Here is a 17,006-nt window from a genome sequence, read left to right as displayed (position 1 = left end):
AGCACCCTGAAGGAGCCAGGAAATCACTGTGCTTTGAAAATCTTAGTAAAAATAAAGCCTAGATTTGTCTGTCCACTTGCAACTTTATTCATAGTGTTGGGCAGAGGCCACTGGACCTTATTACTTGATTGGAAAGTGTTCCTGTAAGACTCAGGTGCTACTTATCTCTACAGTGTAGCCACAGCTTTCTGTACTCTATTTAAAATGAGTAAACATACTAAGAAAGAACACACACACATTACCAATGGGGTCACACTTCAAGAACTTTATTGTTCTTAAGAGAAAAATAGATCCCTCACATTTGAAGTTTTTCAATGAAAGCCTTAAGGTCATTACTTCGATAGGTAGTAGGCTAATCCAGTGTCTAGGAATTATTGGCTTAGTTGGGGATCATACATCACCACCCTGGCTTGTGAAGGGTAGAAACCAATCCGTCTTCCCAGCAATTCTGATTGCTATGGGTTCAGGGCAGATTAAAAATCTCTTTACAAAGCAAGGTTGGCTGCCCCTGGCCCCAAATACACTCGGCCATTGTGGTCTTGCCCAAATTCTCTACCTCCTACATAGTGGACAGGCCATAGCTCCACATTCTTAAGCTGAGCAAATGAAGTATCAGCTCTCACTAGGGCCCAAACCATGACAACTCAGAATGAACCTTCCTTTTATTTGTATAGGATTCTAGCTTGAAGTACTGGCCCTACCATCATTTAGACTGTCTTCCATTAGCAGAAGGGAGATATGAAGACAACACTAAAGAAAATGGGGTTGTAGTTCAAGGAATCTTATTTTTAGCACCCTTCCAGAAATGGTGCCATTAAAAGTATAAGCCTCCCTCATATTAATATACCAAAAAATAAATATATTCCTCCTAAGTTGAGGTTAGCATAGAGGCTTTCATATGTTAAGGGACTAGAAAAATCAGAGGAGCATTTCTTAATTTATCTAGGAGAGCATGATTCTAGTTAGCAGTCTAGACCCAATTTGGTCATTCATAATGGCCACTCCTCTAGGTCTAGTTTCTTCATTCACAACCTCAGCTTTTTTCAGGTCACAAGAGATGTCTGATTTTCCCAGACGCTTATAATCAAAATTTATCTATCATCTCTCTTCTGCCTTCTGCTCCTCTTACCACCCACCCCACCAAGGATCCCTCTTCCTCCCACCTCCTCCCCTCATAGGGAAGATGGTAGGAAGGGCAGGCCAAGGAGAGATCAGGAGATATTGTTCAGACCCCTAGCCCACCTACATTACTGTTTTAATGCAAATTCCTACCTATAACTAAGATGTGAACTGTAATCACAACTGTACTTTCTTTAAGGAAAACCCAAGTGGCAGTAACCAGTTTTCCTTAACCTAAATCTACATTTAACAAATGGAAAAGAATCTTCAATCCCTGGTTTCCTTCTGAGCTGGGTGAAATGTACTCATTCTAACATGATAATCAAGGAAGGGTCAGCAGCACTCTCTTCAAAATTTAGCTTAGAAACCAGTCATTTATTTTTCATCTCTGCAACACCTCTTTGGCTGTCCCCCCAAGAAGGTAAATATTAATCTAGGGTTATGCACATGACTCCAACTTAGCATTTTTATTGGGGACGGGGATGAAGAGAGGGAAGAAAATTATCCATTTTTCCTTCACTGAGAAATAATGAAGTCCTATTTTCGGTAAGCCAACTTCCTGGACTATTGGCTAACAGTACATAACTGTATTTAAATATGCAATCAGTTAACTATTAACAGATGCTAAGAGAAAAGAGACTTGAAAGAAAACATAGACAAAGATCTCCTATTAAGAGTGGGAAGAAAAGGGTTCAAAGCTATGGGTTTAAGGGGAAATATGTTTGCAGTATGAAACAGCCCTTATATTAATGAGATGTGTGCTTCAATAACAAAATGTAAGCAATAAGTTCCTTTTATCTTTTAAGTCCTATTTGCCAATGGAAGAAAAATAAAGGGCTTATGGCTTGATGAATTTACGTAAGGCATTTAGCCCATTTCTATGTAAACATCCATTACCAAATCTCATGGGAAAATTCGGTGTTTGTACAAAACCCGTCATTCAAGCGACAGACAGACCAATGCTGCGAGGGCACGGTTCTAAAAGAGTTGAAGTCATTCTTCAGATCATTTTCAGGGGAAAGGTTACTTGAAAGGGGAGAGAGTGCATAGGTCTGCAGGTGCAAAGAAATGAAATTGCACAACTGAGCTGATCAAAAGTCAATCTCGTATATTCTTTTGGTTTTGAGGCAGGTCAAAAGCCTAAGAGGTAAGAAAGTGAGAACCTTAATAAGCTGAATTTTTCTGTTGTTGTGTCCTACTAATAGAAAGCCCCTCCCCCTGCGCACGCACACACACACACATACCACAGCCCATGTAAAACATTGCTTTAAGTTTTAATGTTTATTTCCCCAAGACAGCCTAGCCTGCACTCTACTTGGATAAATTTTACAAGCTAGTTTTCTGCTGCTTCTAGTTTTAAACTTTAACCATGTTCTGATGACAAGGAATGCTGCAAAAATACTCTAGTCCAACAAAGAGTTATGATCACAAAATAATCTTTATCCATTCTACAGTGTTTCAGAATTACCAGTTGATTTTTAAACACAAAGTAGATAACGATGCTAATGGTGGCTAATCTGGTATGTTTCTTATAGCAAACCGCTGTTCATGCAACACGTGTGCTCGAAGGGGAAGGCACAGGGTTTCCTACAATGAGCCACCTTATAAAGAGTTCTCCTTTTTGTACAAATTTATTTGTGTCACATTTAATTTAGTGTGCAGAACCTCAAAACTGAGGTATTATTCCAATTTATAAAAACCACTTGCATGTCTTTTATGCAAGTTTTAGAAATACAAAGTTTTCTCCCTAAAGTGGCTCAAAATAGATTGTTCATGGCTGCCTACATCTAAGATAAAAAGATTCTAAAACAATTGAACAGATTAGGCATATTATTAAAGGTGTTCAAACCATTACTTGATTTGTACATCTATTCACACCTCGTCATCGGCCTTTATTCGGCAGTACATATGCACCAAATTCCATTTTAGAAGTTTCCATATCATTTTCATAGAAAACAAAGTTTGAAAGCAAGTAACATTTAAACACAGCACGGGATTCTACCACAACTGAAAACTTTTTTCTTTTTTCTTCTTTACAGGACTCAACAAAATCTAAAACTGAACTAGGCTGTAGATTATTACCACATGCAAAGAGCTTCATGTTATCTTTGAAAATGAAAGGGATGGCTTTAGAAAGCACATTTTACTGTTTGTTACTATTATGGCAACTTGTGTACTGCAACACAGTCTATTTGGAGGGAAATTCTGATTTTTCATGCAAAAGTCTACACAAATTGGTTTTGATGATATGGAAAGCTTTTCCTAACATCAGACATTCATCTGGTGCAAATGCACAGGGACTCCTTCCAGAAAAGTTATCTGACTTGACAAGCAACTAAAAAAGCAATACTAGATAAAGTATTTAGGGGAAAAAAAGAATGAAAAGAAAAAGGACAAACAGAAAGGAAAAGGAAAGGAAAAAAAATAAGGTCCAAGAGAAAGGGAAAGGAAACCCAGGCTGCAGAAGTAAACCAAAGTCTGCTGCTAAACCGGTCTTTTATTTTCCATGTCCAGTGTACGCCAACACTTCGGGTCTCCCCCTGATGATTCCCAGGTTTGTCCCCAGCCCCTGAAGGCGAATCAAGCTCGCACGCATCCCCATACAGCACCACAACCACACTCTCGCACACGCGCCCCTCCACAACTGGGGTGTGCTCCCCGAGGGAGGAGCCCTGGGTCTGAAAGATGAGCCGGGCTCCCCACCACGGAGGCCAGAGCCTGCTCAGTGTCTTCCACTCACACAGGGCTGAAGTCACAGCAAGACTGGGCTCTCTCCTCGGGCTTGGACGGGCACCCTGTTCTCATTAATGCTTACAAGGCTGGAAGATGGTGGTTCTGCACCCCCTTGTTGCTCTAGCTCTATCCATGTTCCTTCTCAGGCCCAGCACGCCAGTGACCTGAGCCCTTTTCCTTTGAACGACCTAAATAAGCATTCGTGTGAAGTTTTTCATTACATTTTGCCACTCACTCTCACTCGCACCCACTCGCCATCTTGACTTCATTTGGGCTTTCTGTGATTCCAAATGAAATCTTCACGTTCTCTTTCCCCGATTTAATGCAGCAGCAGATCCCATGAGCCAAGCTTGATGGATCAAACCTTTTTTTTATATATATATGTATATATATCAGTGCTGCATTGTACCCAACACTTCCACAACATCTTTCTAAAACTGGAACCCTTCTGTCGGTACATTGGCAGAGGAATTGAAACCAAATGTTCCCCCTTGTATTGCCTCTGGAACAAGGCTAGGGTCTTCATCAATCTGGAAGGGGGGGCGGGGCAGGGAGGAGAGAAAGGAAAAAAGGTTAAGGCTAGACATCTCAAAATCAAATCTTACATAGTTTCAGAAGATTTTGCATCACAATGATTCTCCTTTAAAGCAAAATTTCTATTTCTAAATCAATACTATTTTAAAACTTTTAAAAAGCTGATACTTCAAGTTTTGTTGATCTAATGGGATTCTTAATATTTTTTCTGCTAATGCAATGAACTGCACTGATACAATTACTCCTCTTGACAGATTTTCCAGGGAGAAGGACTAACCAGCCACAATTATGCTAAGATTTTATTTAGGATTTCCACATTTATGTTAATAAGTTAATAATATTTCTATTATTTGCCTCATAAGATTTCTCAATATTTTTGAAGATTGCATGCTCTATGCCGATTGCTTTACACTTTTTAACCTTTTGATACTTTGGAAGGACAATGCTTAGAGGTCAGATCTACAGCCTTTTATAGTTCTGAAGTAACCTCACGTTAATCTCAGTTTTCCTCTAATTGGGACTTTGTAGGTAAAGCAGATAAAGGGATTTTTGTCCAGAGCAGTGATATTCTTGGTGTGGTGAATGGAATCCCAACTGAGACAACCCTCCTCTACTGATATCGAGCCCCAACTGCTGCAACTTGTGGCCTTTGGTGTCCTGGGCACTTAGGAACTCAACCAAGGCCACAAGCTATGTGGATCAGAAGTCAGACTTGAATCCATGTCTTCCTAACCCTGCAGCTCCTTCTTAATCTAAAATGCCAAATTACCTCTTAAAGGTTGGACAGACAGCTAACAACTTCAAGTCCTGAACAATAACATTTGGCAATGTGGTAGCCATAAATATTGATTCAAAGGAAGACTGTCACAGATCGAAGAACGTAACTGTGGCCAGATGGTTATTCTTAATTACCGTCGAAATGATTGCAGCACACGCCACCTGCAGATAACACGACTAGAGCCACAAGGAAGCATCTGAGTAAGTGCCTACATTCTTCACTTTGTCAAGTGTTTACACCATTCACTTACAAGTAATACCTTTTTGAAAGGATTTTTAAGAAGTTAAAACCTTTACCTGATAAGGGTAACTTCAGAATAAAAACGATATCATTTTTTAGGATAATCAGCCTTTCAACAATCTCAAGTCAACAGCCAAGTAGCTGATGTGCTGTTTTGCTATTTTCTTCCCACTACACACAAAAAAATGCCCCTCAAAAATACCCACTTCCAGCTTTCCCCTTCAAAAGTAACAGAATGAAGTTAAGAAATGAATTTAAAGTTAATACATCATCTGATGAGAAGAACTGATCGATGATCTCATAGGCCAGCTTGTAGATGTCTTCATTTTCGTGATTTTGAAGCTGTTCGATCTTTTCAAGGCCTGCAAAAAACCATTTTATTAAGTATTACATTAAAAAATAATAACTATCAAAGTCATGAATTACATCTACTTTGAAATCTCATGTTTAACTTGGAGAAGGGCCCTGCAAAATTTCGTTCTGGCCACAGTTCTATATGGTACAACTATGTTACTTGAAAACTGAATGAAAGGAGAGGCAGTATTTGCCTTCAAATGCTGATTGGCCTGTTAATCATTCACCATATGGACAAAGAAAGCAAAACCACATATATTTCTACCCAAAGACCACTGATTTACTTGTAAGATCTGAAAATTTATAATTAGTCCATGCTTTTCAATCTTCTATATTACCTTATAAAGCAGAAGAGATGAACAAAATTAGTTTGTTATTTAATGTTTAAAGTGGCAGGGCACACATGAAAAGTGAAGAGTTAAAAGTTAAGTTATTCAAATACTCCTCAAGGCAATAAACTGAAAAATGTCAGAAGTTTTACTTAGTGATTTAAATATTTGCCAAAACATTGAGCTCACCTCCACACTCTTCTATTAGATTGGCTATGGTTTCAGCCTCATCTTCAGCCATTTTTAATATATTACTTAGCCCATCAAGTACCACCTGCACAACCTGAGCGTCTTTCACAGTCAGCAAGTTGCAGAAGGGTGGGATAACATTCTGCTGGATAAGGTAGGCCACCTAAGGAAATGAGGAATTAGAGGAACTTAGTCGTGTACATTAAAAAAAAAGCACGTAAATCATTACCACAAGAATGAAATGAAGGTCCAATCATACAACAATTAAATACATTCTCTTCTTGTCAAGGAAAACTGGTGAAGTTCTGCACAGAACGTCAGTCAGGTCGAGTATTACACTCCATATGATAAAAATCAAGTCAAATTCATTGGTGATAAATGTTACCAACACAACAAAAATGAAATTCTGATAAATGCCAAAGTTGCAGGTTACAAAATAAACCCACATAAATCATCTACTTGCCTATATATTACTAGCAAAGCCCCAAAGCAAGAGATAGACAGAGAAATCTCATTTAAAGCTACAGTAGACACGATAAAATATTTGGAAGTCTACCTGTCAAAACAAACCCAGGGACTACATGAACACAATTACAAAACACCTTTTGCACAAAGAAAGTCAGATCTAAGTAAGTGGAAAAACATCAGCTGCTCGTGGGTAGGCGAGTTAATACAATAAAAATGACAATTCTACCCAAATTAATTTACTTATTCAGTGCCATACCTACCAAACTATCAGATAATTATTTTCTAGAGCTAGAAAAAATAATAACAAAATTCACCTGGAAAAACAAAAGGTCCAGAATATTAAAGGAACTAATAAAAAGAAATGCTAGGGAAGGTGTCCTAGCCCTCCCAGATCTCAAATTGTATTATAAAGCAACAATCATCAAAACCTCTTGGTAATGGCTAAGAAATAGAGAGGTAGACCAATGGAACAGGTTAGGTACTCAAGACACAGAAATCAACGAATATAGCAATCCACTGTCTGATAAACTCAAGGACCCCAGCTTCTGGGATAAGAACTCACTGTCTGACAAAAACTTCTGGGAAAACTGGGTAACAGTGTGGTGGAAACTGGGCATAGACCAATGCCTGTCACCGTACACAAGAATAAAGTCCAAATGGATACATGATCTCGGTATAAAGATTGATACTATAAACAAAACAGGGGAGCAAGGAATAGTGTATTTGTCAGATTTATGGAGAAATTTTTGACCAAACAAGAGATAGAGAACATTATGAGGTGCAAAATGGATAATTTTGATTACATTAAATTGAAAAGTTTTTACACAAACAAACCCAATGCAACCAAGATTAGGAGGGAAGCAGAAAACTGGGAAAGAATTTTTGCAACTAGTGTCTGTGATAAAGGCCTCATTTCTAAAATTATATAGAGAACTGAGTCAATTGTACAAGAATACAAGTCATTCCCCAATTGATAAATGGTCAAAGGATATGAACAGGCAGTTTTCAGAGGAAGAAATTAAAGACATCTATAGTCACATGGAAAAATGCTCTAAATCACTATTGATTAGAGAGATGCAAATCAAAACAACTCTGAGGTACCACATCATACCTATTAGATTGGCTAGCATGACAAAACAGGAAGAAGATAAATGTTGGACAAGATGTGGGAGAACTGGAACACTAATACATTGTTGGTGGAGCTGTGAGCTGATAAAACCATTCTGGAGAGCAATCTGGAATTATGCCCAAAGGGCTACAAAAATGTGAATGCTCTTTGACCCAGCAATATTACTTCTAGGACTCTATCCCCAAGAGATCATAAGAACAGGAAAGGGTCTCACATATACAAAAATATTTATAGTAGCTCTCCTTGTGGTGGTCAAAAACTGGAAATCAAGGGGATGCCCATCAACTGGGGAATGGCTGAATAAACTGTGGTATCTGAATGTAATGGAATACTATCGTGCTATAAGAAATGATGAGCAGGAAGACTTCAGAGACGTCTGGAGGGACTTATATGATCTCATGCTGAGCGAAAGGAGCAGAACCAGGAGAACTTTGTGCACAGCAACAACCACAGTGTGAGACTTTTTTCTGGTAGAGTTAGAACTTCACTGCAATGCAATGACTTAAAAAAAATTCCCAATGGTCTTTTAAGGCAAAATGCCTTTCACATCCAGAGAAAGAACTATGGAATTCAATCGCAGAATGTAGCAGATCATTTTCTTTTGTATTAGATTTTGGTTTGTTTTATGATTTCTCCCATTCATTTTAATTCTTCTATGCAACATGACCAATGTGAAAATGTATTTAATAGGAATGTATGTGTAGAATTTATATAAAATTGTATTCTGTCTCAGGGAGGGAGAGGGAAGGGAAGGGGAAAGGAGGAGGGGGGAGAAAAAAAATCTAAGTTATATGGAAGTAACTGTAGAACACTGAAAACAAATAAAATAATAATTGAAAAAAAAAAAAACAGAAGAAAAAAGATGATGAACAGGAAGACTTCAGAGACCTGGAAAAACTTGTATGAACTGATGCTGAGTGAAAGGAGCAGAACCAGGAGAACTCTATACACAGCAACAACCACACTGTGTGAGGAATTTTTCTGGTACACTTAGCCCTTCACAGAAATGCAAGGACCTAAAAAATTCCCAGTGGATTCTTGAGGCAAAATGCCTCCCACATCCAGAGGAAGAACTATGGAATTGGATTGCAGAATGAAGCAGACCATTTTCTCTTGTGTTATATTTTGTTTATTTTCATGGTTTCTCCCACTCATTTTAATTCTTCTAAGTAACATGACTAAGGTGAAAATATATTAATAAGAATGTATGTGTAAAATCTGTATAAGATTATATGCCGTCTTGGGGAGGGAGGGGGAGAAAATTGAAAATTTATGGAAGCGATTATAGAAAACTGAAAACAAATAAATTAATTAAAAAAAATTTAAAAATAGCCAGAGGGAAGTGTTGTCTGATAAAAAAACTTCTTTCAACAACTGTTTAGGAAAACTTAAATAAAGCCTGGCACCTGGCCTGTTAGAGGCAACAAGCTGAAGCTTCTCTTGTTGGAAGGGCTAAAATGATCCAAAGGAGGACTGGATACAAACACTCTGAAACAACCCCTTTTCTCTTCTCTAAGGCATGTGTGCCTCTCACCCTGGGGTTCTTCCAAGGCCTCCCTGAAAGACGTAAAATAATGGGAGTGAAAAGCATGGATGCCACCCTCCTTACCTGGTCTTTCCTTCCACTGATTGTTAAGTTACTTATGGCCCAAGCAGCTTCTTTCTGAGTTCCAAAATCACCCTAGAAAAAGCAGAAGGCACTGAGACTTTTCAAAACAAATCAGACTCACAGGGTATGCTAAGTTCACATCTATATCAAGGACTGATGACTGCCAACGACCTATCATCTCATCCCAAAAAGTCTAATTAAAAGTCCAGTGACCTAATGACAGATGACCAAATGCTGAGCAGAGATAACTGGTTTCCCTCTCTAGGTCCATCCAGCCATCCAAACTGACAGTTTCACCAACTGTGACACTAAGGAAGGAAGGCAAACATAAGAGAGCTTATCACAGAGCTCTATACACAATGTGGTGAAAGTGTGAAAATTGCCACCTAATTCTGTCACGTATGTTTTGTGGGCTGCACCACCACAGCATGAACAATACGTTCAAAGGGACAAAGAGAGAGAAAAACGTATCATGTGCAGAAAATTCAGCATCACAGAGAGAAGAATGCTTTATTTTTAAACAGGTCAAAAATGCCTATATGAGCCAATGAATCTCAGAAGCAATTTGAAAACTCCAACACCCCAAGGGTCCTTAAGGACAAAGCCTGTTCCACTTCTGTGCCAGTACCATCAGGGCTTTGCACACAATAGGTGCCTGATAAATGTTTCTCATGTTTTTTTTAAACAAGCCTCTAAGAATTAAAATCCATGCAAGAACAATTATACATAAAAGCCAGGGAAAATCTTTTCCACATTAAAAAAGGATTTATTTATAAGGTTAGGTATAACAAAGTTTACCAAATTTGATGTTTTACTATTACTACATTATCAGGTTCGTAATATATAAACTCAAACCAATTCAGTTACTAAACAACAATCACCTCACAGAATGTTGCATTGTCTAAAACATGCATGGATCATGATCATGAGGCTGGTGGCAATCTATGAATACTATGAAGACTGCACTTTGCCCCCCAAGAATGCTCCCTTACCTTGTCTAGGAGATGTATGATCATGGGTACAAGGCTGGCATCAATCACTGCCTGAACCTGTTGCTGATTTCCCGCAGTGATATTTGAGAGAAACCATACTGCCTCCTGGAAAAAAAAAAATCCCTTCAATAATCGATAGGATTAATTTAAAAATATTTAATTATCAACACCTATTCTCAATGGTGTGTAATGGTATCTGAGATGACTTCATAAATGCTTAAAATTCAAACAGGTCCTGTCAAAACTGGACCATAAAAAATCTAAAACAAAAGATTCAGAGCAAAAGTAAAAACCAAACTAAAATAAGAACTGCAGTGAATATGTGTGAGAATTTAAAAAAGTAACTGCAAAGGTTTAATGCAATGATAGTTTTGATCTTACAGGAACAAAACTTAACATGCTTTTTACAAGGATTTGGTCCCACTATGGCTCCAAGTCCTGGCTGACAAAGAACAAATCCATTTTAAAAGGTCTTCTCTCCTGAGGAACCAGGACCAGCAGAAACAGTGATAAGGAAGAAGGGGCTTCCTGCTTTACTGTTTTTTCTGATTGGCTATTTTATTTCTGTCTGTGATGAATTCTTTTATTACTCTTACCAAATGCTTTCAATTTTTCACTAAAAATACTAAAAACCATTTTTAAAAAGCCCCCCACTAAAACCACTGCTCTTATGGTAAATAGAGGGGAAATACCTGTGCAGCAAGTCATTAGAATTTATAGATACCTGAAGGAAAAAAAAGTACATTTGTCTACTCATTTAATTGATGGGGATATAGGGGGCAATGGGGAGGGGGAAAGAACATTTTATGCCAAAAATACTAATCAGCAAACACTTCGCTCTTCTGGATCAGACCACAGGTCCACATTTAGGAACCTGTTAGAGACCGTAGGGTGCCAGGCAGGTAAGTGAGCTGTTACTGAGCTATAATCATTGGCAAAGCTGTAATAAACACTCACGTATCTTTACAGCAGCCTCAGATGCACTCCGATATCTGCACTGTCAGTCAGGGCTCCTTTTCCTTAGCCTTTACACTTGCACCCACGCATACACATACACCCCCCCCCCAATTTTAATGTTTACTTAATTTTGTAATAATTTAATAATGCTCAAATCACACACCATTCAAATGCACCCAATTATCTCTGTTTCATCATTTCCAAGAGAGCAAGCTTTTTAAAAATCACTTTACAATTGCTTTTATGTATTTATTTGGCAAATTGTTCTAAAAAAACAAAACAAAACCAAAAATAAACCAAAAATAAACCATGCCATGAGATACCATGATATTTTTTTTATCTTAATTTGAAACCTAAATAACTTAAATTAACCTGAATTTCTCATTACAGAAAATTTGCAAACCTACTCACAATAGGCGGCTTTTTAAATCCCACTTTGAAAACACATTTCCAATTAAAAGCAAAATTAAACAGCAGATGCCTATATTAAGTCAAAAACATCTTGATACAAATATGATTTATGGTAAAATTTTCCAACCCTATTGAGAAGTCAGAGATACATGGCTGAGTCTTTCACACCGCGTGTAATCCTCTTAGCCTTAATTCAAAGGTTGCCTTTAGAAGAAAAAGGGCAGAGCAAAGCCATCAATTATCTGGGCCGTGACAACCCAATGCAGGATGGGGTTATTAATATACAGCATCTGAACAGTCAATTTAGACCAAAGGGAAAAATGACCACTCTTCTGTATGGCTCTGAGGAAAATGAACTTAGACAGAGTCTTACAGCTATCAGGCTGGATTTGCAAGTTTTTTTTAGTGAACAGGAAGTTTTTATTCCCAAACTGCAGCAATTCACGGACCTGTAAAATAAAGATGAGCACTATCTTCTGCCTACTTAAAGTCACTAAAGAAACCACTAAGGACGAGGTTCCACCTACTATAATACTTCTGACAGTCACTGACCGATTTTACAATTTGCTTCCTAGGAACCACTTTATGAAGTACCTACGTTGGAAAGTGAATAAGATTCTCAAATTCAATTTGTCAGTATTTGAGGAAATGATCAAACTTAAATATCTCTTTACTAAGAAGACATCTTCAGCAACCCTTCCCAAACAAACCAACAAAAAAAGGCCTAATTGCCCCAAATAGCTGTCATTCACTCTGACAACTGACTTTCAGTTTCACAGACCACAGACAATAAATCCCTGCCAATGGAGGTGAGGGGAGCTGAAAGCAGCAAAGGAGCCAGATAAGCCAAGCAGCAGCAGGAAGGCCATATGGTATCTGAAGTCTGGGAGCTGCAAGTTCAGAACCCTCTTCTCCTCCCCAATGGCAGAGGCCTGAGGCACTCAATATGTACCCACCTTATTGATTTTTTCTTTGGGATGTGTCAGAAGTGCAGGGAAGTGTGAAAGAGCATCACAGTTCAGCACAACCTGCGTCTGCTCGTCAGTACCTGTGACAATGTTGCCAACAGCTCGGAGGGCAGCCGTCTGAAAGACACAAACACTCCTTGAACTTTTGTGCGAGTGAACACAATCAGATGTGAACAGCATTCAAAGGTAGAATGAACTGACTGTAAACATGGAAAGATTCTAAATATTGTCCTATGCCTAGGAAGGACAGACAAGATGGTCAGAAATCAATCGATAAGCACTGATTACATGCCAGGTGCCACGGAGGCTGTGTGAGTGCACGTGTGCAGGGAAGGGGATATTAAAAAAGGAAACATACCATCCCTGTCCTCAGGAGCACACAGTCCAACATGAAAAAAACCCAGGCACACGTAAGATGGAACAGAAGAGCAGACAGGCATCTCAGAGGGGAAGATCCTAGCAGCCAGAAATACTTTCTAGTCCAATGTATTTCATGTTACAAGTATCTACTGGCATGACAAGAGAATTTCAGTCAAGCTTTCCTGGTTCACTATGACTAGCCAAAACATTTAGAGATGGTATTCTGTTCCCTAATTTCTTATTTAAAAGATTTCAAACTCTGTCATCAAAATTTTTTTCTGAAATGCATTTCTGAAATTTAATCCTCTTGGCTTTTACAAAGTAGACAGTGCATATAAAAAGTGCATAAAAAGTGCATATAAAACAGTGCATAAGAAAATCATTTCAACTGATTTCCCGAATGCCCCTTCAAGTCTTGCTTTGCATTCATAAAATTCTTTCAGTCTGAAGCAGAAATCATTTAGGGAACCCCTAGGTAACTAGGGAACCCAGTTAATCAGTATCTAGCACTCATTCAACTGGCTAAGTTACATGAAGGAAATTTTAGGTTATGGTTCAATCTATAAGGTTTCAAGAGAAAAGCACATGCCACACTTCATTCTAACAAAACTTCAGAAACTTCTAAAACTCTTGATGTCTCCCTAATGGGACCCCCAAACTCTAAGGACCTTTACTTTCACCTCAAAAAGAAGTGTGTGAACTATGCTCTGCAAACAGTTTTATTTCTGTCCTCCCTGTTTATTGTTTCAGTCAAATCTTTACCTGCTTACATTTGGATAAAAACAAAACAACCCCCCCTCTCAATCCCCAAACACACTTCCAAAACACTGAGAACAGTTACCAATTGTACACTATAATCTTTAGGTGATACAGTAAGGTGTCTGTGTTCAAATAACATTCCACTCTAATCAGCTGATTACTTAATCACTAATTATCAGTCACAAATCATTTAGGTTTCCCAAGCTTCATTTAGTTCTTCCAAGTTGAATTTCAGTTTTCTAATCTCCCACTTCATAATCCCTAATACCTGGATCATAAAGAATTTGTAAAAGCCTTGCTGCACACTCCTCTGCCAATGGGGGCCCCCCTCCCAGGCACCATCAACTCCAGGCCCTCCCCACGGCTCAGCTACATTAGTGCCGCCATCCCCTTACTGGTAATCCCTATTCCTCTCCTCCCCACTCTAGGCCACCCTCCACACACTGCTGCCAAAGGGATTGTCCATTAAAAGCAGCTATACTTAATAAACTCCAGTGGCTCCCTGGTGTCCCCAGCACATAAAATATCAACTCCTTTGGTTAACCTTTAACTCCCTCCCACAATCCAGTTACTACGACACTTCCCAGCCTCCTTGGATGTTGCTCCCAACCCACACCATCCCTCAGGCAAACCCTCTCTGTTCCTCACATACATGACGCTCCTTCACCTATCTCTGTCTCTGCAATGGCATTCCACATGCCTGGGATGACCCTGTGCTCACTTCCCCATCCTAGAACCTCTCACTTTCCCCAGGACAAGGAGAAGCCCTTCTTGATCCGGCCTGACTCCCTCCTGTCCAACTTCTCTGTACTGGCTGGGAGTATGCCTGTACACGCAACTTCATTCCCCTCAACTCCCCACCCCCTACTGAGAATGAGCAAAGACCATTGTCCCCTGGGCATCCTTAGCAGACACTTAAGAACTGGAGGCAATGGGAAAGCCCAGCCTCCCCACAGAGGTGCACATGAATACCCTTTTGTACTCTTGAAACAGGAACTGGTGGCCAAAGGAAGGCTTGAGGTCTAACACCCAGCAGTACGTGGTATTCCCTTGCTCCTATCAACAGGTAAGCTCACTTAAGCATGCAGAGGATGAAGGCCAGTATATTGGGAAACAAGAAGCCCTGAGGTCACTGAGAGTCAGGGTTGGGGTTTGGGGTGCTGATAACAAGATGCTGCGTGACCCAAAACACTCCATACTCAAGTCCTTACTGATAACAGACTCACCTGCACTTTCACCTCCTGGTGGCTGAGCAGAGGGACTAAATGAGGGACGATGCCCGAGTCAATGACCATCTGGATCTGCTCATTGCCAGCATCAGTCAGGTAAGAGAGGGCCCAGACAGTGTCTACCAGTATCTACAACAAAAACATCAGATACATCAACGACTTGGGAGTGTCACGCAGGCCAAAAACAAGCCTCCCTTTATTTCCCTTTTCTGGTAAGCCCCATCAATGACCCTTCTTACTTCTGTCTCCCCTACAGCCATACTGGGAGGCTTCTAGGTGGAGCAGCAGTGACTCCCTTGGAAAGAGTTCATGGGGCCAGAGAGGACTAGCCTAGGTATACTGATTGAGACACTTTTTCAGAAGGGAAGATGTAAGTGGGGGAGGGGACTTTTTTGGCCTCAACATCTCATAAATGCATCTAGTAAGGTCTGGAGGGGTCCTAATGTGCACCAGTGAGGAGTACAGACTGTCAAATACTGAAAAGAATCCTGTCGTGTCCCCCAGACTTCTGTATATAACAGCTCCTGTCCCTACAGAATCATTTAGTCTGTCCTGCTTCCATTGCCCCCTCTACCCATTCTTCTTGTCTTTACAAGTCCACTGGGACTCTTTCCCTCGACTTAACCTTTATAATAAATATCATGAAGTCATGCTTCGCTGTGCCTCCCCAAAATCACACTTCCCACAATACACAGCACTAAGCAGGGGGTAGGAAGTGTAAATGCTCCCCATCACTTCCAAAGTGTTCAGCACATAGGCTAGGCACATAGGAGGTGCTATACAAATTCGCATCCCCTTCTCAATGCCGAGGAGTAGTAGTGGGTCCAAAGGACGTCTGAATAAATGGATGTAAAGACTAAACTAACAATAGTAGTGGTCCTGGTCACAGAGGTGCAGTAATGGCTTGAGCAAAGCAAAAATGCATGTCTGTGTGGTCAAGCTGATCTGACCACTTTCAAGAGCTGATATCCATTGTTAAGACTTTCCCTAATATCAGATTTTTCCTTCTGAAGGAACCCTCCCCTGCACGACAATGGAAAATCTCCCAAGCTACAGATCAAGGCAACACAGGGATCCATCAACCCCTGGAGTATTATTAATGGATAGTTCTTCCACACCAACCATAGGTACCTTTTAAACAGTCTCACTCTAGAAATGAATCATGATAAATATTCTGAATTTTTTGAAGTATTATTTAAGTCATCTGTAGTCTTAATAACTCTCAAATAGACTACTATGGCCAAAAAATTGAATAAATGTTTGACAAAAATGCTACAATATCATAGGCATGACTATAATCTACAAAGAAACTTTATTCCAATTCAAGGAGATTTAAAAACAAAAGGCAACCCAGGAAAAAACAAAGTTAAAAAAAAAAAAGAAAAAAGAGGGAAGTTACTTTTATTATTTCTCTGGAAATTTTCCAAAGTTAAAAGTATTTAACATGAGAGGAAAAAGACACTGGCATCAAATGTTAACATTTATGGGAATGCTTGTGCTATGAATACATGCAGAACTATACTGACACATACATATCCATTTCAACTTGCAAATGGCTGAGATCTTCTCACCTTACATCAACATATGCCCAAAATAGTTCACATAAAGCAAACAACTTTGCTGAGTCAAATAACACATAAATACTAAGTGGTTAAAATTTTACCTAACTTTTTTTCTGCTAATTCTTCAATGTGTCTTAACATGTTCAGGCTGAGCTAGAAATGTTAAGTTGGTCCCTATCTCAAAAAAAAAAAGTGGAAATAAGGAAAGAAGAGAACAGCATACATCTCTGTATATCACTAAGAAAGATGGAAAGTTTTCAAATGTGCTGCCTTTTAAGTACTTAGG

General features: G+C 39.3%; 1 protein-coding gene and 1 non-coding gene across 4 annotated transcripts in view; both read right to left on the bottom strand.

The window, feature by feature from the left end:
• Positions 1-2,374: 2,374 nt before the first annotated feature.
• The window catches only part of KPNA4 (karyopherin subunit alpha 4), a 53,974-nt gene continuing 39,342 nt past the window's right edge, over positions 2,375-17,006 (bottom strand). For all 3 annotated transcript variants that reach the window (XM_072618593.1, XM_072618594.1, XM_072618592.1), the window contains exons 11-17: positions 15,156-15,287; positions 12,799-12,927; positions 10,475-10,579; positions 9,483-9,554; positions 6,277-6,439; positions 5,672-5,766; positions 2,375-4,382 (exon numbers count right to left, since the gene is read on the bottom strand). In XM_072618593.1, coding sequence (XP_072474694.1) covers positions 4,284-4,382; positions 5,672-5,766; positions 6,277-6,439; positions 9,483-9,554; positions 10,475-10,579; positions 12,799-12,927; positions 15,156-15,287 — 795 coding nt within the window. In that variant the 3' untranslated portion in view covers positions 2,375-4,283. The remainder of the gene's footprint in view (positions 4,383-5,671; positions 5,767-6,276; positions 6,440-9,482; positions 9,555-10,474; positions 10,580-12,798; positions 12,928-15,155; positions 15,288-17,006) is intronic.
• On the bottom strand, positions 11,317-11,634 carry LOC140512971 (small Cajal body-specific RNA 7). Its single transcript, XR_011970018.1, has one exon.

The sequence above is a fragment of the Notamacropus eugenii genome, chromosome 6 (genome assembly GCF_028372415.1).
Source record: "Notamacropus eugenii isolate mMacEug1 chromosome 6, mMacEug1.pri_v2, whole genome shotgun sequence".
Taxonomy (NCBI): domain Eukaryota; kingdom Metazoa; phylum Chordata; class Mammalia; order Diprotodontia; family Macropodidae; genus Notamacropus; species Notamacropus eugenii.
The sequence above is the reverse complement of the archived record's forward strand: the minus strand, read 5'-3'. Positions and strand labels throughout refer to the sequence as shown.